General features: G+C 48.7%; 2 protein-coding genes across 9 annotated transcripts in view; one reads left to right on the top strand and one right to left on the bottom strand.

Annotated features, from left to right (window-relative positions):
• The window catches only part of ANKRD13A (ankyrin repeat domain 13A), a 30,035-nt gene extending 23,659 nt beyond the window's left edge, over positions 1-6,376 (bottom strand). The window contains exons 1-3 of one of the 2 annotated variants that reach the window (XM_066603885.1): positions 6,265-6,376; positions 5,743-5,929; positions 641-773 (exon numbers count right to left, since the gene is read on the bottom strand). In XM_066603885.1, coding sequence (XP_066459982.1) covers positions 641-773; positions 5,743-5,838 — 229 coding nt within the window. In that variant the 5' untranslated portion in view covers positions 5,839-5,929; positions 6,265-6,376. Of the gene's footprint in view, positions 1-640; positions 774-5,742; positions 6,018-6,264 lie in introns of those variants that run through there. The other variant, XM_066603886.1, reaches the window with a different exon arrangement.
• A 3,080-nt stretch (positions 6,377-9,456) lies between these two features.
• The window catches only part of GIT2 (GIT ArfGAP 2), a 69,843-nt gene continuing 55,015 nt past the window's right edge, over positions 9,457-24,284 (top strand). For 2 of the 7 annotated variants that reach the window (XM_066603876.1, XM_066603877.1), the window contains exon 1: positions 9,458-9,625. In XM_066603876.1, coding sequence (XP_066459973.1) covers positions 9,574-9,625 — 52 coding nt within the window. In that variant the 5' untranslated portion in view covers positions 9,458-9,573. Of the gene's footprint in view, positions 9,626-24,284 lie in introns of all 7 variants that reach the window. The other 5 variants (XM_066603878.1, XM_066603875.1, XM_066603881.1 and 2 more) reach the window with 4 other exon arrangements.

The raw sequence follows: 24,284 nt of genomic DNA, 5'->3' as shown, positions 1-24,284 counted from the left end.
CGACCGCAGTAGCGCTGGCCCCTTTGAAAACAATGGGAGCACACCGCAATCTCCTGCCACTGATGTGACAGCCATGGCGGGGATGAAGAGAACTCCCACAGGGATGGGACGCCGTTTCCATGTGAAAACGTCTCGCCTCAAGCATTGTGAATCACGGCCCGATATCGCTCTCGCCAGTGTGCGGGAGCCATTAAGGAAATCTGTCAGCTGCAGTCTACAGAAATCTATGGAGAGGAGACAAAGCTGCTGCTGGAGGAATACAGAGGTAGAGAGTCACAGGTTTTCAAATCACCCCCAAGTACTGGATTCACAGCTACACTAATATATTATATATATATATATATATATATATATATATATATATATATATATATAATATGCAGGCCGCAGCTACAAACCCAGGCAGTCAGTTCTGATGGCATGTCTTCTACGTTTCCCCATGGAAACAGTGTGCCTTGAAAGTTCAGTATTGCCATAGGAATATTTTTTACATCCAAGTTGACACCAATATCAATGTCCATGATGATGTGGACAAAAGAGGCAATTTGGATATAAAGAATACCCCTATAAACACAGAGCTATTAAATGCCCTTTCCAGCAAGTTAGTGGGGAAGGGAGATCTGTAAGGGTGAGGTTTTACCAGTCCAGCCATCCCGGTTCTCTTTTGTGACATCTGCCTTATGCCTGAGCAGCACCCTGGCCGACTCCAGATGTCCTAAGGAAACAGCAAGGTGCAAGGGCGTCCGGCCCCGTGGATCCAGCGCTTCAATATCCTGGTGTGGAATACACAATTCATTGATTAAACGGCTGGTTCTAGTCTCTGATTATTTCATGTAGATCAATAAATCATGTGATAAAAAACCCCCAAAAATTAAAATTAGTTAACCATTTCCTAGCATGTCAAACTAAAGACAACAGCAAGGACAATCACCTACTACCATTCTCTGCGCCTCATTTGGCTTTCAGAGAGGACTGCAAGCAGTTCTATTGAGTTTATTATGGATGCACAATACGGCTTTGATGACAGCAATAGAGCTGTTGTGAATACAGCATCCAAGTACAGCGATGATACTTACAGACATATATTGTAGAGAACTGGGGCCCCTCGGTTCTAGACATTATAGTAGCAGCTCTTAACAAGGCAGAAGGCAGCTGAAACTAGAAGCACTTTATGAACCATACATAAATATAATCTGCTTCTTGCTCGTCTCTGACATGATTGACCATAATATCGGCCAAGGAGCCCATCTGTATCCATAATTAATATGGAGTTCTAGCGTTTACTACACCGAACACCACCTTGACAATTAAGTAAAGCGTTTCCTATTGAACCTCTCTTTCCTGGCTGTCATAGCTGGCCATACATTTCCGATAGCTGCCAGTCAAATACTTATCTGGCCAAGCCTGTATATGGTATGAATGGAGAGAAACCAGACATTTGAGCCCCATTTACACGCAAAAATGATCGCTCAAAATTTGTTCAAAAGACAGGGAGAATGACAGTTTGAGCAATCCTTCTGCATAAGCTGCTAAAGGGCACTAACGCCCATTAGTGGCGTATTAGCATCGTTTCCCTTCGCTGTATGCAGAGAACAGCAGGCGGTCTGTTATGTGCTTACAGCTCTATTGTTCTCCCGCAGGACTGCAGGTGAATACAACGTTATCAGCGAAAAGCAAACAATTGCAGCATTTACACGCAACCATTATCGCTCAAAAAACATCGTTTAAGCGAATTTTGAGCGATAATCGTTGCGTGTAAATGAGGCGTTAGGTGATGGCTTATCTCCCGAGAACAAAAGAATTAAACATGTTGTAATCCAACAGTCCGAGTCTTCTCTTCCCTAACATCTGCCATTGGGGAAAGTGAGGATGCCCATATACACATTTGATGTAGTGATGGTCCTGACTATATTTGGGAGGCGGGGGTTCTCAGCTAATACTAATCTAATGTATATGACCACCAGCTTTAGGTTATGTCCACACGGGGCAGATATGCAGCAGATTTTCCATCTGGACCCCCTGCACAGAAAATGACAGCAGCAGCAAAGTGAATGAGACTTTAAAAAATATCATCAAGCTGCAGAAGAGGATATGTGGTGCGGAATTCAAACCATGTCAATTATAGAAGAGGCGCTTCAGTGCAGAATCCACCTCTGCAAATAAAGCAGTGAACTCCACACCGAATTCAGGGTCAAAAACAGCTTCAAAATCTACACCAAATGGTGCATGAATTTGATGCAGAATTTGAGCTGCAGAATGTCCATTGCAGACACTGCGCAGCAAACCCACCCCATGTGGACATACCCTTACGGCTTATTCACACGGGCGAGAATCTCACGGGTTTTGAGCGTTGCGAGACGCACTAATATGAACTCCCTTCTTTTGAATGGACTTCACATGAGCCATTTGTTTCCACTCGCAGCATGTACCATCTTTGGGCGTTCCCTTGGAACCCCTCACACATTATTTTCAATAGGACTTTAAAAGTCATCGTGTGGCATTCGCATGCCGAGCGATGTGAGGTTTGCCAATGGAATTTATCGAAAATACTCGCAATCCTCTGACGCTCGTGAAACATGCGCCCGAGGATCGCAATTTCACAGAAGTGATGAGACGTTCTTGACGTAAAAGACACCGGCGTGAAAAACGCAGATTACTAAGTGTGATATTGGACCGCGTTTCTTGGCCCGATACCGCGCCTACTTGTGCGAATACAATAGTGTTAGTACTGTTGCTAATGTATAGGACATCAGGTTATAGAAGCTGCCTTACAAACCTCCATTACAGGAATATTCCGAGACTCCAAAGAATTTCAGAAAACCCCTTTACTGTTTGGCCGCAGGGCAATGTGGATGAACACGTGATTTCCCAGTACGCCGCTTCCTTCATGGTTGCCCACAGGTATACAAATAATGTACTAAGTTTTTTCTCTGGGTCAGTACAAATGAGCAATACCATGCGACTATCTTTTTTTAATAGTAAAAAAGTGAGGTTTTGATGTTTTTATTTTTGTTTTGTTTTTTTTACTATTGGTTTCATTCTTTTAAACTTTACTTTCGTCCCACTAGATAACTTGAATATCACCATCTTTTAATACACTGCTATACTTCAGTATAGCAGTGTATTATAAAGCCTGTGAAGCTCAGCCAAAGGCTTTATTCACACGAGCGGTTTATCATGGCTATTTTGCCGCGAGAGAACGCCGGCCGAAAATCACGATTATCGGAAGCATTGGATTCCAATACACTTGTTCAGATGGGCGATTTTTTGGTGCATAAAATCGGTCGTCCGGAAACGATAGCGCACACTGTGCGCATTACAGCCAGCCGCTTTTACGCTGACCAGAAAAGATAGGTCTGGACCAATCTTTTGCCAGAATACGTCGACCAGTCCCATAGATTCCTATGGGAATTGCCGGAAAAGGGAGGCGGGCAGGAATTTAGCACCGCCTCTGCTAAACTTCCTTCCCCTCTCCATTACTTGCCGGCTTAGTTCTGCTAAGCTCCCGTCCCATCCCTTTGCTGGTAGGCGGCAAGGAGCGGAGAGGGGGCGGGGGAATTTAGCAGAGCACACCGTAGCCAGGCTATCTGAAGTGCTGGAGAACATGACAGAAGCCGGGGACCCCACCGTGGATGATGGGGCACCAATAGTTTCCATCATAGGATGGATCCGGCATGGTGTTTTTCTGCTGCCACAATGGAAGAAGCAACTGAGAAGCTGAACCGTAGGGTGAAGAGAGCCCAACAAAGTGGCTGTATACCCAGATCACAATGTGGTTGCAGACCCCATCGTAGGCATATTGGCAAGCGCAGACAGTAGGGTGACAATGCTTTCATGCATGGTCACACCCATCAATTTGGTTAAAGTCTCCCATTGCCCTTAAATGGGAAGTCTCAAAATTCACTTCCATCACCCATCCATAGAATAGGTAATAAAAGTCTGATTGGTGGGGGGACTCACTGCTGTGACCTCCACCGATCCTGAGAACAGGGGTCCTCCTCACTGCAGGCTAACTGTACGACTCGCACGGACGTGGAGACGGAATGGAATGGCGGCCGAGCATGCATGATGCCACTCCATTCATTTTAATTGGGCTGATGGAAATAACAGAGTACAAGTGCTCTGCCAACCCCGGCACTCCCATTGCATATGAATGTGACGGCAATGCGCATACTCCAATCTCTACGTATACTTGCCTCTCCTGGAGTCAGCTGACAGCCGTCGCCAGTATCGGTAGTGACCTCGGTAGACAGTCATGCGGAAGCAAGTGACCGCTGCAGCCAATCAGAGGCTGCAACGTCATATCCTCAAACTCCGACGGTGACACAATGGCTTCTAGTTGGCTGCGGCAGTCACGTGCTTCTGTCCAGGACAGGCGAGTATACCCCCATTTTTTATTTTAGGCAGAGCCCAGCTGGGGAGGAGTTTGGTTCTAATGACAAAATCCCTTTGCTGGTAGAATAACGAAGTGCAGATATAATTGCAATTAAATATAGTTTATAGATGTACCTTAAATCCTGCATGGGGTGAGGGTGGTTTCACAGCGGTGTCAGAGCCTCTGGCACAGATCCAGCCACAAATACTGGAAGAAGAAGCGCTGCATGCAACACTTTCTCCGTCCCAAAACCGGGCAGCTGGGCGGACCCCGTTATAGTCAATGGTTCAGTTCTGTCCACAGACGGAACCGTTCGTCCACGAGGATTCCCCTTTTCTGCTCCCTGAACAGCGCAGGTGTGAGACCGCCCCGAGACCATGCCGATGAATGAGGCCCGTGGTTTTAATGCTACAATATTGAATATCCTACTAAGCATATCCTACTTTCTTAGGATGTCTATAACTGCATTATATCGCCCGACAGACACTTCTGGTTGCCGTATTTGGACCCCTGAATACACGGATAAATATACTCATGTCATTCAGATTATCGCTGGATTCCGCCAATCTAGATATTAAATAGTTCAGTGTAAACGCTGCCGGCGCGATAATTCACTTGCTTATCATTCGCTGTTCAGTTCCGACGATCGGCCGTGTGAACAGGCAGAAATTCATCTAGAAACTACTGCCTGTTTCCTGTGAATGCTGGTGGATGGAAGCGATCTTTGGCGCGCTCCGCCTCCAGTCACTGGGCGATCATCCCTCCTGTGCAAGAGAACAGAAGCGATAATTGCTGGTACGCCTGTCGGCCGCTGAAGCACCTGACAACTGTCCTGTGGGGAGACCCCCGACCCCCGACCCCCAGCAATCTCCGGAACACACGTGGTCAGGAACCTCGTCCAAACATACAGATTTAAAAAAAAAAAAGCATGGCACAAGAACGCGCGCCGATGTGGATTCTGGAAGTGTACAGATTTGTATTGTGCGAGGATGTATTCTAAAAGGAAAACACTAGCGGCTGTGAGGGCGGAGAGAACGGCCCGCTGCGCCATCACGTGTTCCACTGGCAATAGTGGACAATGAAGGCTCAGGCGGATGTAATTCACTGCGAGACACAGTGCGTATTTGCTGCGGGTCGCCAATCGCGATGCGCTATCTTACCGTGTAATACGCGACAAGATAGAGCATACTGCGGTTTTTCTTGCCCCTGCATTTTGCGCAATTCATGCAAGCAGCAACATGGCAGACTGATACAATGTAACAATACATAGGGGCACACAGGGGCATATGGACGTCGTCCCTCACAGACCCCCCCGGCCGTACAGCACCGCCGGCACAGAACAATGGGCACTCCATGACAGCTCTCACCGTCCCCGGCAGCTCCCTCTCCAGGCCGCGGAAGTCATTGCTCCAGACCAGGACGTGCAGCGGATACTTGGCCGTCGGCTCCTCCTCGGCGCTCATCCTCGGGCCTCCGTCTCTCCCCCCACGGACACCGGACTCTCAGGCACAACTTTTCAGCAGAGGGGAATGCCGGGCGGCTCAGCAGTGACAGCTGCAGGGGGGACAGAAACACGGACATGAGCGCAGCCAGCCGGCGCAGGCGCACAGACAGCGGGATGCTGGGGGGAGCGCCCACATGTGCGCCACACCCCGCCGCCGCTCCAGCAGCCGGCACTCTAAGCGCAGCAGCTGGGAGGTGCAGCGAGCCGTGGGACAGCCGCGGCCATGGTCACGGGAGGAGTTGGCCCGGTCTGGGACATAGACATATTATACAGTCCGTGTGCCAGGTCACTGCTCCGTGCCCCTAGTGATACACGCACTCGTGACAGGTCCCCCGCACACACTGCATATACGCAGCGCCGCTCGTCAGTAGGCGGCGGCCGTTACCTGGTCTGCTCGGTAGAGCGAAGACACATACGGAAGTTAGAGCAGCCTTTTGCGTTCCAAACTGTGCGTTCCACGTCTCTCTGTGCGTTACTGTACGTGCGGCCGCTGTTTGTAGGCGGAGCTACAGCGTGACACTGCGGCTCTGGCGTTCAGCTTCCGCTCGCTGCGCAGTGTTCAGGCCACGCCCACACCCCCTAGCCTCCGGTGATTGGTTGGGGTGTGTCTGGCTGTGGACTGTGTAGGAGTGTTCCGTCATTTGTACGTCAGCAGCCTCAGTGCTGTTATGTGCGGCGGGGCTGTCGTCATCAGCCGCTCCACAGCGCAACGGCTGCTACGGGCTCTGTCAGCTACTTTCAACCCTCTGAGGTCTGACAGTAGGTGACCCGTGGAGTCTGGGGATGTGTTATACTTACCTCCCCTGCTGTGAGCGTTGAAAGCCACTGCATGCATTGAGCAGCACCACTAAGTAGTCGCCTGTTTTAATTGTGTAGTGGGTGGACCAGGGGCGTAACTAAAGGCTCAGGGGCCCTAATGCAAAAGGTAAGCTGGGGCCCCCACTCTATCTGTACCCATACCTAAACCATGCTGCACAGAGGCATAACTTCAAGCTCCCGGGCCCCGATGCAAAACCTGTAACTATAATGCTTTATTCATAGTACTGGGCTCCCTATATGGAGAAGAGAGGCCTTATGGGCCCCCTAAGGCTCCTGGGCCCAGGTGCAACCGCATCCCCTGCATCCTCTATAGTTACGCCCCTGGGGTGGACTACTTTGTAGCACTGACTTCAGGGAGCATATATCTATATTACACTCAAGTTCGGCACTATGGAGCAATTCCAGCAACCTCATTGGTTCTGATTCACAATTCCAGCAACCTCATTGGTTCTGATTCACAATTCCAGCAACCTCATTGGTTCTGATTCACAATTCCAGTAATCTCATTGGTTCTGATTCACAATTCCAGCAACCTCATTGGTTCTGATTCACAATTCCAGCAATCTCATTGGTTGTTTGGCTTATCTGATTCAACCTTATTGCTCCAGGGGAAGGTAAATATAAGGCCGGGCTCACACATATTGCGCGGGCTCTGTACGTCTGTATGATACGCGGTAACTCGCAGGCAATTATAATGCTTTACACAGTTCCGCTGACAGCGAGTCGGAATTGTGTAATATGTGAACGTAAAATAGAACGCAACACATTCCATTTTCTGCACATATGCGCGAGATACAGCCCATTATTCTCTATTGTCATGTATATACAGGCGCCCATACGCAATTACATTGTATACAGGCGACAGGCATACGTGTCATCGCTAAGCAACGGTCCGGGAAATATATAGAAAAAACAAAACAGGTCATGTGTAATACAATTTCGCCACTATATGTGGCCCAGCCTAAGATACCCAGACTAGGCGGGTCACCTACCTGGAGACCATAAGCTTAGCACATAGGGCTAGAAGTAGGTGGCAGAGGGGCTGTCTGTTACACTTTTCAGTTGTAGAACAGTAAGTAGGCATATGAACGGAGGATGCCAGCCTGACATCCTGTTCTTGAGATATTGCAGTTTTCACCCAGGTGGCAGAGCCCTCAGCATTGCTCTCCGTTCACCTACAGACTGATCTCTCCATGTGTTACAGAGCGGGACCACAACACTCCCACAGAAGTCAGTAGGTTGTAGTGAAGGGGTGGGGAACCCTTGTTACAGTGTGCCTTCATCATCTATCTAGAGATCTGAGTGACAAGACCGGCACAATTAACCCTTTCCAATCCATTGTCTGACGTCTTCCTACATTCTGATTGAAGCTTGTACAGTTCCAATGTCAGAAGACGTTCGACAGGGTATTCTTACCGTCTATTGCCAGCCACTCGGAGCCTCTCTGGCGCACACACACTGGATTTAGCCAGCAGATGGCACCATTGTATAACAGCAAAAAGAAAAAGCCGTTTAGGAAACCTTGAATCCAAAATTGGATTGGAAAGGGTTAATGTAAAGGAGGGCTAATGGCTGTTCAGCCTTGGCATTGACCATATCCAATGTAGAATACAGTACATACGTGCAGCTCGCCACCTCCACGCGTGCACTGGCACGGCTCACCAACAAGAGGCGATCTCCAATCTAGTAGAAAAACATTTCACCAACGTGGTTTGATGATCAGGGTTCAAATCTCATTGGTCTAGGTTCTACTGGCAAAATCCAAGATGGCGGACTAGGCGGATAGGCTTTTCCTGTGGCGGTGAAGTTACACCCACGTTCACTGCTGGTAGTGGTCATATTTGTACTATTGTTGTAAATCCTGGGATGATCACCTGACTGCAGCCACCAATCACTGTGCGCGATGCACTTCTAGGTTGAACCTTTGATCGCAGATCACTTGAGCCTAAATTCCCAAATCTTAGGTCAAAAAGTGTAGGCACAACGCATTTTACTTAAACCAAGGTCAACCGTTCAGTGAATGGAGGCTGAGCACACCGGGGATCTCTTCCGGCTGCCCACCTCCATTCACTGTGAACAGGCAGTCATTCATGGAGTAACTGCCTGTTCATACTGAGCGAGAAGTCGCCAACTACTGAGCTGAAACAGGACGACTTGTGCCACTTCCGCATCACCTGACCAGCGGCGCTGCGCTCACTAGAGTCACCAGTGAAGGAAGCACCAAGAGGGCACAAGGATTTCGGAAGTGAGGGGGAGCGCGGTATTTTGTGAAATCAGCTGCGGAAGTGCCGTAAATTGTGGTAAAAGGCTGCGGTCTGGAGAGCGGTCTTAGTGAGCAGGGTCTGCAGTCTTCTCTGTGCAGTCTATGGCGCGCAGCATAATGGCAGCTCCCACCAGCTCAGAGATTACTGAGAATTACACCTGCAGGGGGCACACTGCTGATCCATCCAGCATACTAGTCCTGTAACGGTCAGATGTAATGTCACTCCTCATGCACACACTGCAGCTTATTCTGAAGCCATAGTAACAGTCAGCTGCGGTTTATAGCTGCCTTTGTTGGCACACAGCACTTCTTCCTTCTATATGCCTGCAGTCCCTCCTGCCCCAGTGAGCGGCGCTCTTCTTCCGTCACTCTCTATATTTACACTGAGCACCGAGCGGGGGAAGGGCGCGCGTGTCCGCCACCAGCCGCCGAGTGCGCGCGTCCGGCGGAGGGGGCGTGTCCGGGACATATGGGCGTGTCCAGTCCGTCCGTCAGTATTCCGGGCTACATAGCGCCGCTTAGTGTCGCTCGGCCAGCGGCAGGCATTGTGTCCCGGCCCCGCAGCGAGGATCTCCGCCTCATTCATTGCATAGGGCGGACTCGCAGGCCATCATGTCCAAGCGGATGAAGAGCCTGGAGGTCTGTGCGGACTGCAACGTGCAGGGTAAGCGGGCGGCTGTCATCCGATACGGGAGGTGAGGGGCGCCGCGGCCGGTTCAGGGCCGGCAGGATATCCGAGCACGGCGGCGGCCGCTGGGGGAGGAGATGGGACATATTAGGAGATGTCTGGGCTGCGGCGAGGCTGCATGATGATGACACTGTGCTGCTGGCAGCGGGCTGTCGGTGGGCACTGCTGGCAGGAGCTGCACTACAAAGCTTGTCCTAGGGCACTGCCAGTCTACCCGGTCATCCCTGGCACAGCCTGCTGAGTGCCAGTCACTGACTACTTGTAGCACAATACTGCTGCTAGTCACTGCCTTGTTGGCATCTTGTGTATCCAGGCTGCACGAGAAGTAGTCTCTACCCGGTGTGGCTACTTGTGGGCATCCCAGACTGTTCTGGTGTTACAAAGAAAAGTGACTCCAGATGGAAGTGGGCACGCAGCCTTGCTGTGTAATGGTGGGCACGCAGGCTTGCTGTGTAATGGGGGGCCGGTGGGCACGCAGGCTTGCTGTGTAATGGGGGGCCGGTGGGCACGCAGGCTTGCTGTGTAATGGGGGGCCGGTGGGCACGTAGCTTTGCTGTGTAATGGGGGGCCGGTGGGCACGTAGCTTTGCTGTGTAATGGGGGGCCGGTGGGCACGCAGCCTTCAGCTCTGTGTTTGAGGGGAGCAGGAAAGGGGAATCCCCCTGGCCAACCAGATCTGTCTTATGACGGAACTGACCAGCGCCAATTGGACCCCATTGACTATAATGGGGTCTGTTAGGTTTTCGGTCAGTTGTCTAGCATTTTTTTTTTCCTACTCCCAAAGTGAAACAGTCAGATGGAATTCAAGCAAAATGGCAAACACAGATGTGAACGAGCCCTTAATGCCACAGGACATGGGTTTACATCGTGGCAGGGTGGTGGTTAATGCAGCAGGACCCCCTCCCGACCCGCAGTAGGAGCCAGCTATGGCTGACAGCGTGGATCGGTCAAACCAGAGATCCCAGCTGTTACTGCCTTACATGCAGCGATCCATGTAGAGGCTCACAGAGGGAGCGCAGTCACTATGACATGATCGGCCGTCCGCTATGTAATTGCTGAGGGGTGATGGGTTGGCATAATGATCAGAGCTTCTCTGGTTCAAGTCCCCCAGAGGGACACTAAAAATAAACCTTATTTGCGCACTTCTTTGTAGTTAAACAAACCAAACACCTATTTGGTATCATCATACCTGTACAATAGACCGGACACAGTATTTATTCTACACTGCAAAAAGCTTTAAAAAAAAAAATAAAAAAAAAAAATCGTAAAAAGTATTGGTAAAATACTGCTTGTTCATTTTCTGCTTTCCAAAAAAATGCAATAAAAGTGATGAAAAAAGCCGTATGTACCCCAAAATGGTACTGATAAAAACTACAGCTCATCACGCAAAAAATAACCTCTCAAATAGCTCCATCCATCGAAAAATAAGCTAAAGGACTTTAAATGCAATGACGTAGCGTGCGGTGTTTCCCTGAAAATAAGACTCTTATGTTAATTTTTGCCCCCAAAAGAGGCACTAGGTCTTATTTTCAGGGACCGCCTTTTACTTAGCAAGCCCGATCCGAGTCCGTCACGCTGCTCACTGGAGTCACGCAGTCCTCAACCACCCATACTACAGCCCTCCCTGGTTACGGGATTCATGAATCCCGCCTCCAGGAAGCAATGGCTGGGATTGGCTAAGCAGTGGTCGAAGAACCAATCTCAGCCATCTCATTGGTTCATCGACCGCTGCATTGATTGGCTGAGCAGCGGTGGAAGAACCAGTAACAGCCATCCCTTCCTAGAGGCAGGATTTTTTTTCTATGTAATCTAGTTAATGATGCTTTTCAGGGGAAGGCTTATATTTCAAGCCTTCCTGAAAATCACAGTAGGGGTTATTTTCAGGGAAACACGGTAGTATGTAAGCCGAAAAGACATATCTATCTATCCATCCATCCATCCAGTCCCCCTTCCCCGCCCCAACCATTTCCCCCATATCTTGATTCAGAGGAAGGCAAAAGAAAAACAAGAGGCAGAAGCCAATTTTCTCTATTTAAGGGGAAAACCTTCCTTCCCAAATCCAATCTGGCAATCCGAATCCTCCCCGGATTACCAACCTTGCTGAAGGAGCCAGTGATGGAACATTTTGTATGGCTCAAGAAAGACGTCCAGGCCCCTTTTAAACTCTGTTATCGAGTTCACTATCGCCACTTCCTCAGGCAGAGAGTTCCACAGTCTCACTGCTCTTACAGTAAAGAACCCCCTTCTATGTTATTGTAGAAACCTTTTTTCCTCTAGATGTAGAGGGCGCCCCCTTGTTACACTCACAGTTCTGGGTATAAACAGATGATGGGAGAGATCTCTGCATTGTCCCCTGATATATTTATACATAGTTATTAGGTCGCTCCTCAGCCATCCTTTTTTAAACTAAATTAGGGTCCATTTACACTGGACGAGTGTCGGGCAAACGATGCCCGACACTTGTCCCTGTGTCTCTGTGCTCCTGCACGGGAGCTAGCACAGCTGGCTCGCTCACAAAGCAGCCAGCAGGGGGGCGGGGCAGTGCAGGAGATTTCTCTCTTCTCGCTCCCCGGCCCCTCTCTATAGACTTAACATAGCGGCTATTCAGTACTGAACAGCCGCTATGTTAAGTCAATGGAGAGGGGCGGAGGAGCATGAGGAGGGAAAACTCCTGCAGCTGCCGCGCTGTGAGCCAGTGATACTAGCTCCCGTGCAGCAGCACGAGAGTGGGTATGTGCGGGGACGAGTGTCTGGCATTGTTTGCCCGACATTCGTCTCGTCTAAAAGGGCCTTAACCCCCATTTTGATAACCTCTCTGGGTATTGTAGTCCGCCCAAGCTATTTATTACTTTAGTTGCCGCCTTTGAACCCGCACAAGCTCTGATATGTCATTAAGCTGTGTGATTAATGTTGGGAAAAAATGGCAGTATTGAAGTTTTTCACTCTGTTCTCTAAAAAGAAATTGATAAGTTTTACAAAACATCATAGGTACCAATAAAAACTGCCATTTGCCACATGAAAAACAAGCCCTCATATGAGCATATCGATGGAAAAATAAAAAAAAGTTATGGCTTTTGAAAAGTGGAGAAACCCCCCCCCCCCCTCCTAAAATTGTTTTCAAAATAGACCATGTCTTTAAGGGGTTAAAGAGACTCCCTCACCTTATTTTGCAGTCCTCTAAGAAGAAAGGATAGAGTTCCTGACCCACATCACAGGCCTCTCGCTAGCAAAGCATGAAACCTGCGGGGCAAACACTCCGAAACAGCTGTCTGTGCATGGAGTCTGGCTTTGCTTTCAATTTCCAGTCACTGTTACAAGGCTTGTATAAAGAGTCTTAACAGTAATTTGAAGGAATGCTGCCTTCCAATAGGCGGTGCTGCAGAGGTATGCCATCTCCCTTATTTGCAAGACAGTGCCTGGGTACTGATGTATCTTGACGCCACCAGAAGCTAGGGGTTTGACAGGGCTTCCATGGAGGAACGCCCCTGTCGCACCCCTAGCTCCCGATTGGTGGCTGACGTGTACTTTGCGTGCTGTCTCCATACATTGTGTTGTCCGCTTCCCCCACATTCCTAGCGTCCCGGCTCCACTGCTGACAGTTCCATAGAAGCTGCTGTTCAGTGGCGTGCCCCACCTCCCGCTCCCCCGCCGCTGACTCTGCAGCACGGTGCTCCAGACTCCGACGCTGCAGTGACAGACTGCTTTCCCCGCTGCGCTGTGCCAGATGACAGCTCTGTCTGCAGTTTCGGTGCGCCTCAGTCTGACGCTGCAGTGACAGAAGCCTTCCCCTGCTGTCTCGGGCCACAGCGGCTTTTTGCGCTGTCTACCGGCTTGGCGCTGGCTGTAGTGGACATGCCTGCCAATTAGCTCCTGGGGGCATGAAGGGCTGCCAAGCCAGCCAATGCGCTCCTGGGGGCGTGTGCTGCCTGTCAAACTGGCTGTATCTTGTCGCCACCCACACTTCCGGTGGCATCAAGATACACCAGTACCTAGTGCCTGTCACACTAATTACAGTGATGTCTGCTGTGTGTATCTGTGCAGTCAATCAATGGCTGGAGGGTGCTGTGGGTGTGGCTAGCTGCAGTTCATGAATATCCAGGACTACTTTAAGTAGTCTCTGTACATGTGCTGCAACTGATAGATTTACACTGTCCTGGGTGGAGGGCTACGTTTGTCGTCTAGAACCTCACTGTACATATGTCTTGAGTTTTGGAAAATACAGCGCTGACACGATTATAATGATGGCCCCATGATTACACAAGAAACCAGTTTCCATAAGAGATGCCAGAAAAAAATAGTTCATTTTACCAGTAAAATCATGGAGACCAGACAGAACCCATTACAATCAATGGCTATTGTCATGCTGACTTGTCATTTGCTGGATTTGGCATGCCACTTTTTTTTTTCTGTTCCATTGTGGAACACAAGTTTAATGAGTAACACTGCTTTTAACGCTTGAAGGACCAAGCACAGTAAATTTACGTTGCTTGGTCCAGGGCTTTTAGGCCGGTTTCACGCTGGTGACAAAATCTCGCGATACACCAGCGCTACAAATCGCATGTATGTGAAGCCCATGCTTTCCAATAGGTTCCTATTACATTAGCGAAGTTTTGTAGTCTGCTACATTGTGGGGAAATAAAATCGCGGGTTGCTACATATTGCTGTGATTTCGTAGCCCATATTTCACTACAGAGCCTTCCTTTCTGTTGCATCGCACGAAAAAAAATCATCCCAGCAAAAGAGCGGTACAAAATTGCACGACTTTGTAGCGACACAAGGTCGTGATATTGCCACGGGAAAACGCAGCAATATCGCACAGAACACTGATGTGATTATCTCTTGCCCATATGAGAAGGAAGCCTAAATCTCAGCCTATAGTAAATGTATTAGGGTTAGGTCCGAGGACCCAGAGGAGAAGGCAGCAGTATTTTTTAACTGCTTCTGCCTTCTCTCTTACAGGCTACATAGCGTTCAATGAGCATTATCTAGTGAAGAGAGAAAGCAAGTGTGTTACTTCTGCTATTGAACCTGGAGATCACATGACCGCTAGGTGCCTCCTGCCAAGGCAGAGCTGCAGGGTTCTAGCAGACCCAGACCAGCTCTTAGTGGCTATCACTACAGGGGGATTTTTCCCCTGCCCCCCCTGTAACTAGGGCTCCAATGAATGCTCGATTTACAGTGGAAAAGTGTGAAAAAAATTAAACGAATTGAGGAATCAGTTGCTTTAGATTAGCATAACTATACTAATTTTAGAAGGGAACTATAAATTTAAAGCTTTTTTTTTCAGCTTTTCACGCCCCCAAAAAAGTGAAAAAAGCTTAAAAAAAAAAAATCCTATATACAACACAGAAAAAAAATCCGGTACTAATAATTATGGTAGCTTAAGAAAAGGGCATGGATAAAATCCCTAAAGTGTCACCCTGGCCCTTAAAGGGGTTGTCCCGCGCCGAAACGGGTTTTTTTTTTTTTTCAACCCCCCCCCCCGGTCGGCGCGAGACAACCACGATGCAGGGAGGTAAAGGAAGCTTACCGGAGCGCTTACCTTAATCCCCGCGCTCCGGTGACTTCAATACTCACCTGCTGAAGATGGCCGCCGGGATCCTCTGTCTTCGTGGACCGCAGCTCTTCTGTGCGGTCCATTGCCGATTCCAGCCTCCTGATTGGCTGGAATCGGCACGTGACGGGGCGGAGCTACACGGAGCCTGCATTCTGCACGAGCGGCTCCATAGAAGATTGCAGAAGACCCGGACTGCGCAAGCGCGGCTAATTTGGCCATCGGAGGGCGAAAATTAGTCGGCACCATGGAGACGAGGACGCCAGCAACGGAGCAGGTAAGTAAAAAACTTTTTATAACTTCTGTATGGCTCATAATTAATGCACAATGTACATTACAAAGTGCATTATTATGGCCATACAGAAGTGTATAGACCCACTTGCTGCCGCGGGACAACCCCTTTAAGGGGTTAAGAAACTTTAAAACTTTTGGCATATGGCTATGATGTGTCTGGGTGCTGAAGCTGCCACTGATTGCTGATATCAGGGGGCAGAAGCTGCGCCCCATCAGCTGTGATTGTTGCTTGTTCCCAACAGCTGAAGACTAATGTGTAGAAGTGGGATTCAGGCCCCCCTCACACTGGCCCTTTGCCGCTAGTAACGCAGCACTTTCAGCACCGCACTAATCTCGGTACATTGCTCCTATTGTTTTCAATGGGACCACTCACGTAGGCGGTGACAGCAGGGACACCACAGCGACGTAAAGTGCCTTCCCTGCCGGCTCTGCAGCATGGAGGTGAGAGTGCCGTGGGACACTGACTGAAAGCTGGCTGCCACTGTAGTGTACCGCAGTAGGAGGGGGAGAGCTGGGAGGCCATACAGCGCAGGGGGAACACTGACACACTGCTGCCAACGGCGGCCACTGAGTAGTGCCAGAGGACAGCAGGGAGGCCACAGCGGTGGGGGACAGTGAATGTCAGCCAGTGCATGGACAGCCACCTTCCAGGACCTTCAATTCTTGCACCAATCGGGAGCTAGGGGTGTGACAGGTGTTCCTTTATGGAAGCCCTGTCACATTCCTAGCTTCTGGTGGTGTCAAGATACACCAGTACTGCTCATATAAATAGTAAAATATATATAATTTCTGTTACTGTAATTCTTCTCTCTCCATCACATCTGGAGATGGATATGCTGGTGTTGTACATATGCGCCCGCTCCTTGCTGAGAGGATACAAGTGAGCATCTGCTCGGGGCTCACCAGAACGCTTGCTGAGATAGCGACATCCTGGCTTCCTGTTGTGTCTTCTCTGCATCTGCCACAAATATGCCCTTTTTTGGCCTGTTTTTTGTTTTTCTTTGTATTCGGAATGTTGCAGGAGCGACCCTTCTTCTACAAAGTTAGTTGGCAGAGTAATCTTTTCTGTGACTTGTGTTTGAGATAAGGGGCACATACAGCCCATTGTTGGTCAAGACCGGAAGAAGATTGCAGAAGTCTTTTACAAATGAACTTCACTGTTGATTTCAATCTCTGTTGCTCCATCAGCTTTTATGCTAAACCACTGTGGGTCTGTGTATGTAATTAGTCCAACTCTGGAAGGAGTTGTTGGAAGGGAATGAAACGTTCTATGTGTGATGGTAAGGTTGATATAAGCAGGCAGGACATATAATGGGCACCGTGAGACCAGATGTCCTTCAGCCAATCTCCTAGCAATGGCTCCAACATACACAGGGGTGTAACGATGGAGCCACCTGTCTCTGGGTGGTGGGCAATGAACCGGTTGGACTTGCTTGTCTGACGATCCTCTCTACGGAGGTGTCCTGAACCCTGTCGCATTGTGTGTACTCTCATGCAACCCATGGTCCCAACACCTCCTAACCGTCCGGTCTGAATGGCCCAGATGGAGGACAGGTCGTCAATACGACTATTCTGCTTCTCACATTGCAACTCTGTTGACTGGGCAAATTCTTTGATTACATCATAGAGGCGTCTAGTGGTCAACAAGCGGAAAATATAGGTCACTACACAGAAGTAGCTTCTTAGAGCCTTTTTATAGACTTGGGCTGGAACCACTTGAAGGCCTCATGCCCACGGCTGGGTCGGATTCCGCCTGCAAAATCTCACAGTGGAATCAGACCCGGCGCCCCCCAGAGACCCTATACTCACCTGTCTGGATCCACTGCGACAGTGTTAACAGACGCGCCTGCGCAGCACAGCTATGGAAGCGCTGGTGTATGATGCGGATTCCCGCGATACTTCCGCAGAGTGGAGTATCATGGGACGGACTGCTTCCATTGACTGCAATGGAAGCTATCCGTGCGTTTTTCTGCAGAAATTGGAGCACGTTGCGATTTCTTCCCCTGCAAGTGGAAAATGGTTGCTGATTTCCGCTAATGGGCAGGGGAGAATCGTTTTACACAACATGTCTATGGACGGACATTGCTGCAGAAATCGCGGCGGGGTCTGACCACTATTTCCGCAGCAATAATCCGTCTGTGGGCATTCAGCCTTAGGGCATCTTCTCTCTAATCTGCGATGTGCCGGCGGGCGCATAGCCTGTGCATCAGCCATGACTATTCTGTGTGGGCCCCTGCGAGGCTCGCACAGAAATAGGACCTGCTGCGATATGTTGACCACACGAGTTTTCACACAGTCAAATCGCAGCTGTCTGCATAGGATTGCATTATCTAATGCAATCCTATGGTAGCGGGCACGGGTGGAAATTCTGCGGGAAATCCTGCAGCGGAACTTCCGCCTGTGTGCAGGAAACCTTAAAGGTGTATTTCCATCTTGGCTTTCCTTAACCAAGATGGGGAGACCCCTCCCATAGCTACTGGTCACCCAGTCGGAGCCAACGGAAGGAGCTGAGCACTCGGCGCAATAGTGTTTCCATAGTTCGCATTGAAGTGAATGGGAGCTATGGAAGCGCAATAGTTTGCTTGGCTATGCAGTTTCCATAATTGTTCAAAAAAGTAACGCTATTCGGTGGAACTGATTCACAGCTGCAGAAGCCTCTGGATTGTGCCGTGGCCTCACTGAATATTTGCCTATAGACATTGAATGGGTGACATCTGCTGTGGAAGTCTTCTGCAGTTATGTAACAGAACGAGCATGCGCCAATAATCTTTTTAAAGGAAGCCTGTCACCTTTTGCCTAGTAATGTAATATACTTCTACATATACAACAACATGAGGAACGCAGCGGTAACTTTTTGTTCCACTCTGGCTCCCATCCCAAGAGAATGCCCCAGAAATTGGCATATCGCCACATATAGCAGCGAATTTGGACTGCGCATAACCGCCTACTTCAAGCACACTGCCATGTGCAGCCTCCTTGGTTTTGTTTTTTTTTCTCCCTTTTTTTAAATTTTCCTGTTCTGTTGCTTAGCGACGTTGCGTATAAACGCTGCACATACGCAATGTAATTGTGTAGTAATATGTTTAGTACGCATCCATAGAGAACAATAGGGCTGTATTTTGTGTAATATACAGTAAAATAGAACATGCCGCATTCTTTTTTTACACGTGTGTTATGGGCAATGAAATATTAGAGAAGCTATTTTGAATTTCCTATGCAGATTGTTTAGAAAGAGAAGTCCTAGAGTAGAAGGCCGAATGCACACGGCCGGGTCGGATTCTGCATGCGCTATTCCACAGAGCAATCCGACCCAGTGTCTTGCCGGTGACACCTGCGTAGCTATCCAGATAATTTCTCGGCTGTGTTGCAAACGTACCGCCGGCGCACATGCGCAGTACAGATGGCGCCGCACCACCACTAGGCGAGGACGCGGATTCCGCAGTGACAGCTGCAGGCGGGCTGGGGATCGGATGGCTTCCACTGACTTCAAAGTCTGTGCCGAAATAGAGCAGGCTGCGATGATTGTTTTTTTTTTTTCCTCTTGTTTCTTTCTCGTTGTTTTTTTTCTTCACTCGTGGACATGGAAAAGCAACTTTTCTATAGCGTGTCTATGGGCCGTATTTGCTGTAGAATCCGGAGGCAACGCATGCTCTGGATTCCACCATTAAAATACACCCGTGTGCAGGCGGCCTAAAGGAAAGGAACCTTGATAAACATCCAACATGTATTAATCTAAAATGAGTTGTCAAAGCACCAAAAGAAAAAAGCTCGTTGATTCGTACTTAATCCAGTTTCACACGGCTGAGAAACTTGCGTGAGATCTGTGCATTGCAGGACGCACAAATCTCACGTGAATATTCTTTTGAATGGAGTCCTATCCATAAGCGATGTTTTCCCGCATTGTTAATAGGGCCACATCTGAATGGGTGAAACTACTCCAAGGCATCCTATCTGGTGCCCCCTAGGAGGAATTTGCTGCGTTTGCTCTTTAGCTCTTTCAGGTAGACAGGTTCCTCTGAGGACTGACTGCCAGACTTCTAGTATGTTCCTCCGCTCTTTCTGTGTCAATTCGCCTTGTGCCTGTGTCAGTACACCTTGTGCTTGAAGTGTTGGTTGGTATTATTGTACCTTGATGCCCCCAGAATCTAGGAGTTTAACAGGGCTTGGATGCAGAAACGCCCCTGTGACACCTCTAGCTTTCGATTGGCTGCCTTCATGTAGGTCCTAGCAGCAGCAGGTGCATTTATTTATGCCTGGCGGCATTGCTGGCAAAATGCTGTGCCGGGGCATGCGGGCGCTAGGGCTCATGGTAGCTGCCTTCGGTGCTGTCCCGTACATGCAATTCAACACTCGCCCACTACAACAAGCCATCCTAGCCAGCTGGAACAGAATATGTGAGTCTCTGGCCTTTGTCCTTCGCCGTTTAAGTCTGCTGTTCTTTCCTTTGCTGGCTGATGTCGCTGGAAGGTTATAACCACAGATGCTAGTCTCTTAGGCTGGGCAGGGATCTTTAGTGACCTGATAGTGGACCAAATTGGAATCGTCCCTTCACTTCAACATACTGGAACTCGAAGCCATCCACTTGGCTCCAACACCCTGGTCCCTGATTCTGTCCAGCCATTTGATCTGGGTTCAAAATGGCAATGCAACGGCTGTTGTGTACATAAACCACCAGGGCGGTATAAGTGCAACTGTGACGAGGGAGGCAGATAAAATTCTCTGCTGAGCGGAAGCACACGTCTCATCCACTCGCGTTCCAGAAGAGGAAAACTGGATGCCGGACTTCCTCAGCAGGGAAAAAGATAGATCCAGGAGAGTGGGCACTACACGAGGATATCTTAATGGACATGTGCGCCAAATGGGGCATGCCGGACATGGATCTGATGGCATTCAGGCTCAATGGGCAGCTCCTGCTCTGTGTCGCAGACTTATGACCCTTAAGCAGTTGCGTTGGATGCCTTAGCAATCCCATGGAAATGGTTCTCTTTTCCTGTATGCCTTTTCACTGACACCTCTCATCCCACGGCTCCCCATGAAACCCAAGATGGAGGGGTATGCCAATGATTCTCATGCACCAGACTGGTCACGTCATCTTTGGTATGCCAATCTTCTGTTCCTACTGGCCGACACCCCCTAACCACTGCCACTCTTGACAGGATCTACTGCAGCAGGGCCCAGCTCTTCATCCACATTTGCACATGCTACATTTGACAGTGTGGCTGTTAAACCCACAGTCTTTAAGGTGTAGCATTTCGCGGACCCTGTTGTCTCAACTATGCTCAGGGTCAGGAAACCTTCCTTGCGCATCTACCATAGGGGTGGGAGTTTTTCTTCAGATAAACAAGCAGCATAATCTCCAACCCATGCTTTTTTTTTTTCTTCTGTTCCCAGAATCCTTTTTCTTTCAATCAAGGCTTGAGAATTGGCTCCGTAAAGGGTCAGGTCTCCGTACTATCGGTCCTTTTCCATCAACCACTAGCTTCCATATCCGTAGTGTGTACATTTGTTCAGGAAGTAGCACACACTGCCTTTCCTTGCCATCCCCTCTGACAGCACCCTTGGACCTCAATTTTAATCTTTGATGCATTACAGTTGTCTCCCTTCGAGCCAATGTGTGACATTTCCACTGTCTGCCATCTTGGAAGGTCACTTTCCCAGTTGCCATCTCTTCAATTCACGGTTTCTGAATTCTCCACATTATTCTGCAGATCTCCTTTTCTGGTACTTCATCAGTACAAGGTAGTCCTTCACCCGGTTCCATTCTTTCTTCCTAAGGGGGTCTCGTCCTTCCTATGGAACGTTGTCTGCACAAGATTGATGTCACCCATGCTCTGTGGCTCTATCTTTATCATACAGAATCCTTTCTGCATTAGGGTTCCTTGTTCCTCATCCCTGACTGCCCTTGTGGAGGTCTGGCAACCTCCAAGTCCTCCATTTCCCCCTGGATTGTTTCGGCAATCAGCGGCTTACAACGGCAGGACTCTGCGGTATTAGTGTATCTTGACACCACCAGGAATTCCTGGTGGAGTCAAGATTGACAGGGGGTGACGCCCCCTCAATGTGATTGGCTGTAGTGGTTGGTCTTCGGCAGGTCCTGCAAAGCTAGTCAAGCTATGAACAGAAGCAATGGAGGGGGTGCCAGCGCTGCTTCGGCACAGGGGCAAGTGAAACTGCGTTACCTGGCGACACACAGGGCCTAGCGCTTTGGTTGTCACCTGAGAGGGGACGGGAGCTCAGTGCAATGCTCCCGGCTCTTCCAGCCTCCTCCCCCTGCAGAGACGGACGCCGTATATCGGCCGGCGTGAATACCTGGCCATATACAGCCGTCTATAGAAGTCCTAAGGGTGCATTCACATGTTCCAAAAATGCTGCAGATTTGTTGTGGAATTCCTGCAACAAAAACCACAGGTTATAGTTACAGCAGAAAATCCACAGTTTTGTTTTCCCTCCCACATGTCAACAGGACTTGATTTCACCCCAATCACTTTAATCTGCAGCATTTCCACAAAAGACACGCCGAAAATCCGCACAGTCAATGTGGAATTTGACTAGAAATTGGCTGTGCTGTGTTGGTTTTTTGTTTTGTTTTTGTTTTTGTTTTTTTGTTAAAAGCGCTTTTCCTCACCTCCAAATTCCTTGCACTGTCCATGCTTCCTGCCCATGACTGCTGCAGCTCTGCTTGCCAGGTGATGCAGAAGTAGCATCACCTGACCAGCGCTGCGCTCGACTGAGGCTGCTGGGCGTAGGGAGCGCTAGCTGCGCAAAGAATTTGGAGGCGAAAGGAAGCGCTTCGGCTGCTGAAATCAGATTTTGACTCCGTGTCTTTTGCGGAAATGCTGCAGAATTTTCCACTACATGTGAACATATTTTGGAGTTAACTTGATGAAAAACTTTTTTGGACATTTTTTACATAATGAGGCATTCTTAAAACCTCATTGCCTAACCAGGGAATTGAACTGTGCTAATATAATGTTGTTGGGAATGTTCTAGTTTACCGGTTGGGTTTGCTGAAGGGAGATTCCTTGGGTTTGTTTCCCAGTCCCTTTAATCAGATCTGAACAAGACTTTAAGACGTTCTTCATTTTGGGTCTTGGTTGTAAAATGTCATTTTTATTAATAGCGGTCTGTAGGCTGTTGACTTTTAGGAAGGGAACTGTAAGTAGGCCAGTAGTCTAATTATTGCTCCTGTGACTAAAGGATGGTATTTTGGTATAAAGGTTATGTGTGGAAAATTCTATGAATAAGAATTGTTTCATGAAGACAGGCAGTTCCATATGCCCTGTCAAGGTGTATAGCCATCGTAGAGGAAGGGGGTCTACACCGAGGGCCTCTGAGCCAGAAGATTCTGGCGGACTTGAGCCATCCTAGTATTACATGAACGTCATGGGATATAATACTACATTCCCCTGAAGCAGAGGCTGCCTGGAAAATGCCTGGCTGGCAATGACTTTCCCCTGCAAAATTAGCTGTTTGATTGGGGTGCTGGAAGCAGGACCTGGGGCAATAAGCCGATTGCCCCAGTAACCATTTTAAAGTGATTTGGCTAATCTTTTCATTCTAGTGGCTTCAAAAATGAAGGTTAACTTTAATGCATTTCTAGCTACAACAAAAAAATTCTTTTGCATAGACCTATCAAGTCCAGCCTAGTGGCCCATGGATTGAGACCACCAAGAGTTAGAACAAAGCGTTCCAGCGCAGCTTATATTGTTGTACCATTTTTTTTTTTTTCCTCCTGTCGGCTTAATTTGTGGGGTAATGAAGATCGTACATTTAAAGAATTGACATTATAATGGACAAGAAAATAAGCCACATGTAGCACCATTACAGTTTCCTGTAGTTCCAAAAATGGAACTACAGTAGTTGGAGTTGTATGTTCCCCCGGTCTGATCTTCAGTGCTGGTGGTGTCTACAAGTCTCACAAGGAGTATATTCAAGGTAAGGATTAAAAAGGCCAGCCAAGGTTTGCTTCATTTTCCTATCTCATTGCCATTAGTAGGAACAAGCGTAATCAAAAGGGGTTTCCAGGGAAATGCTATTGATGTACCTTCAGGATAGGTCATCAATAGTTAATGGACTGGGGTCCGCTGTTCGGAACTCCAGCCAATCAACTGTGGGCACCGCTACTCACAAGTGTATAGAATGGAAGTTGCTGCATGGATCCCTGTGCAGTGGTCGGCGCTTGTGACAGGCGCATGCCCTGTTAATTGTAGCGACCCCAGCCTGAAGTTACAAGTGCCAGCCATTACACTACGCGGGTCAGAACTGCAGCTTCTGCTTTGTACCCCTTGGGTGCCTGCTGTCAGTACTGCTACACAAATCAGTTGATTGTCCAGAGTTCCGAGTGGCACAACCCGACAGAATAACTATTGATGATCTATCTTGAACCCCCACGCCTCCCCAATCAGAGTTCGGTACATAGACAGATGTTTGTAGCGAGATAGAGAAGCATAAACTAGACTAATGGAAGAACGATAATCTGGCAAGAGGGAAGAGCCAGGGCCAGTCTTAAACGGGAATTTAGAGAAGGGGCTAATTGGGCAATCGAGACAAGAATCTAGATCAACGGGTTCTGTAAAGGAGCTGTCCAGGATCGCCAGTAGCTCATCGAAGTGAGAGCTAGTGCCTGGAACAATGGAGCCTTGAGGCTCAACTCCTTATGACGCTTGTCTGGCTCTTTAGCCATCTCGTGGCCACTCTGCTTGGCAGTACCACTCAGTTTTTGGATCAAGTCCTTCATACTTAACCATTTCACTTTAGATACAGAATTATCAACACAAGAGAATTGCGT

This window comes from Eleutherodactylus coqui, chromosome 5 (genome assembly GCF_035609145.1).
Source record: "Eleutherodactylus coqui strain aEleCoq1 chromosome 5, aEleCoq1.hap1, whole genome shotgun sequence".
NCBI lineage: Eukaryota > Metazoa > Chordata > Amphibia > Anura > Eleutherodactylidae > Eleutherodactylus > Eleutherodactylus coqui.
Note: the sequence above shows the minus strand (reverse complement) of the source record. Positions and strands in the feature narration are given on the sequence as shown.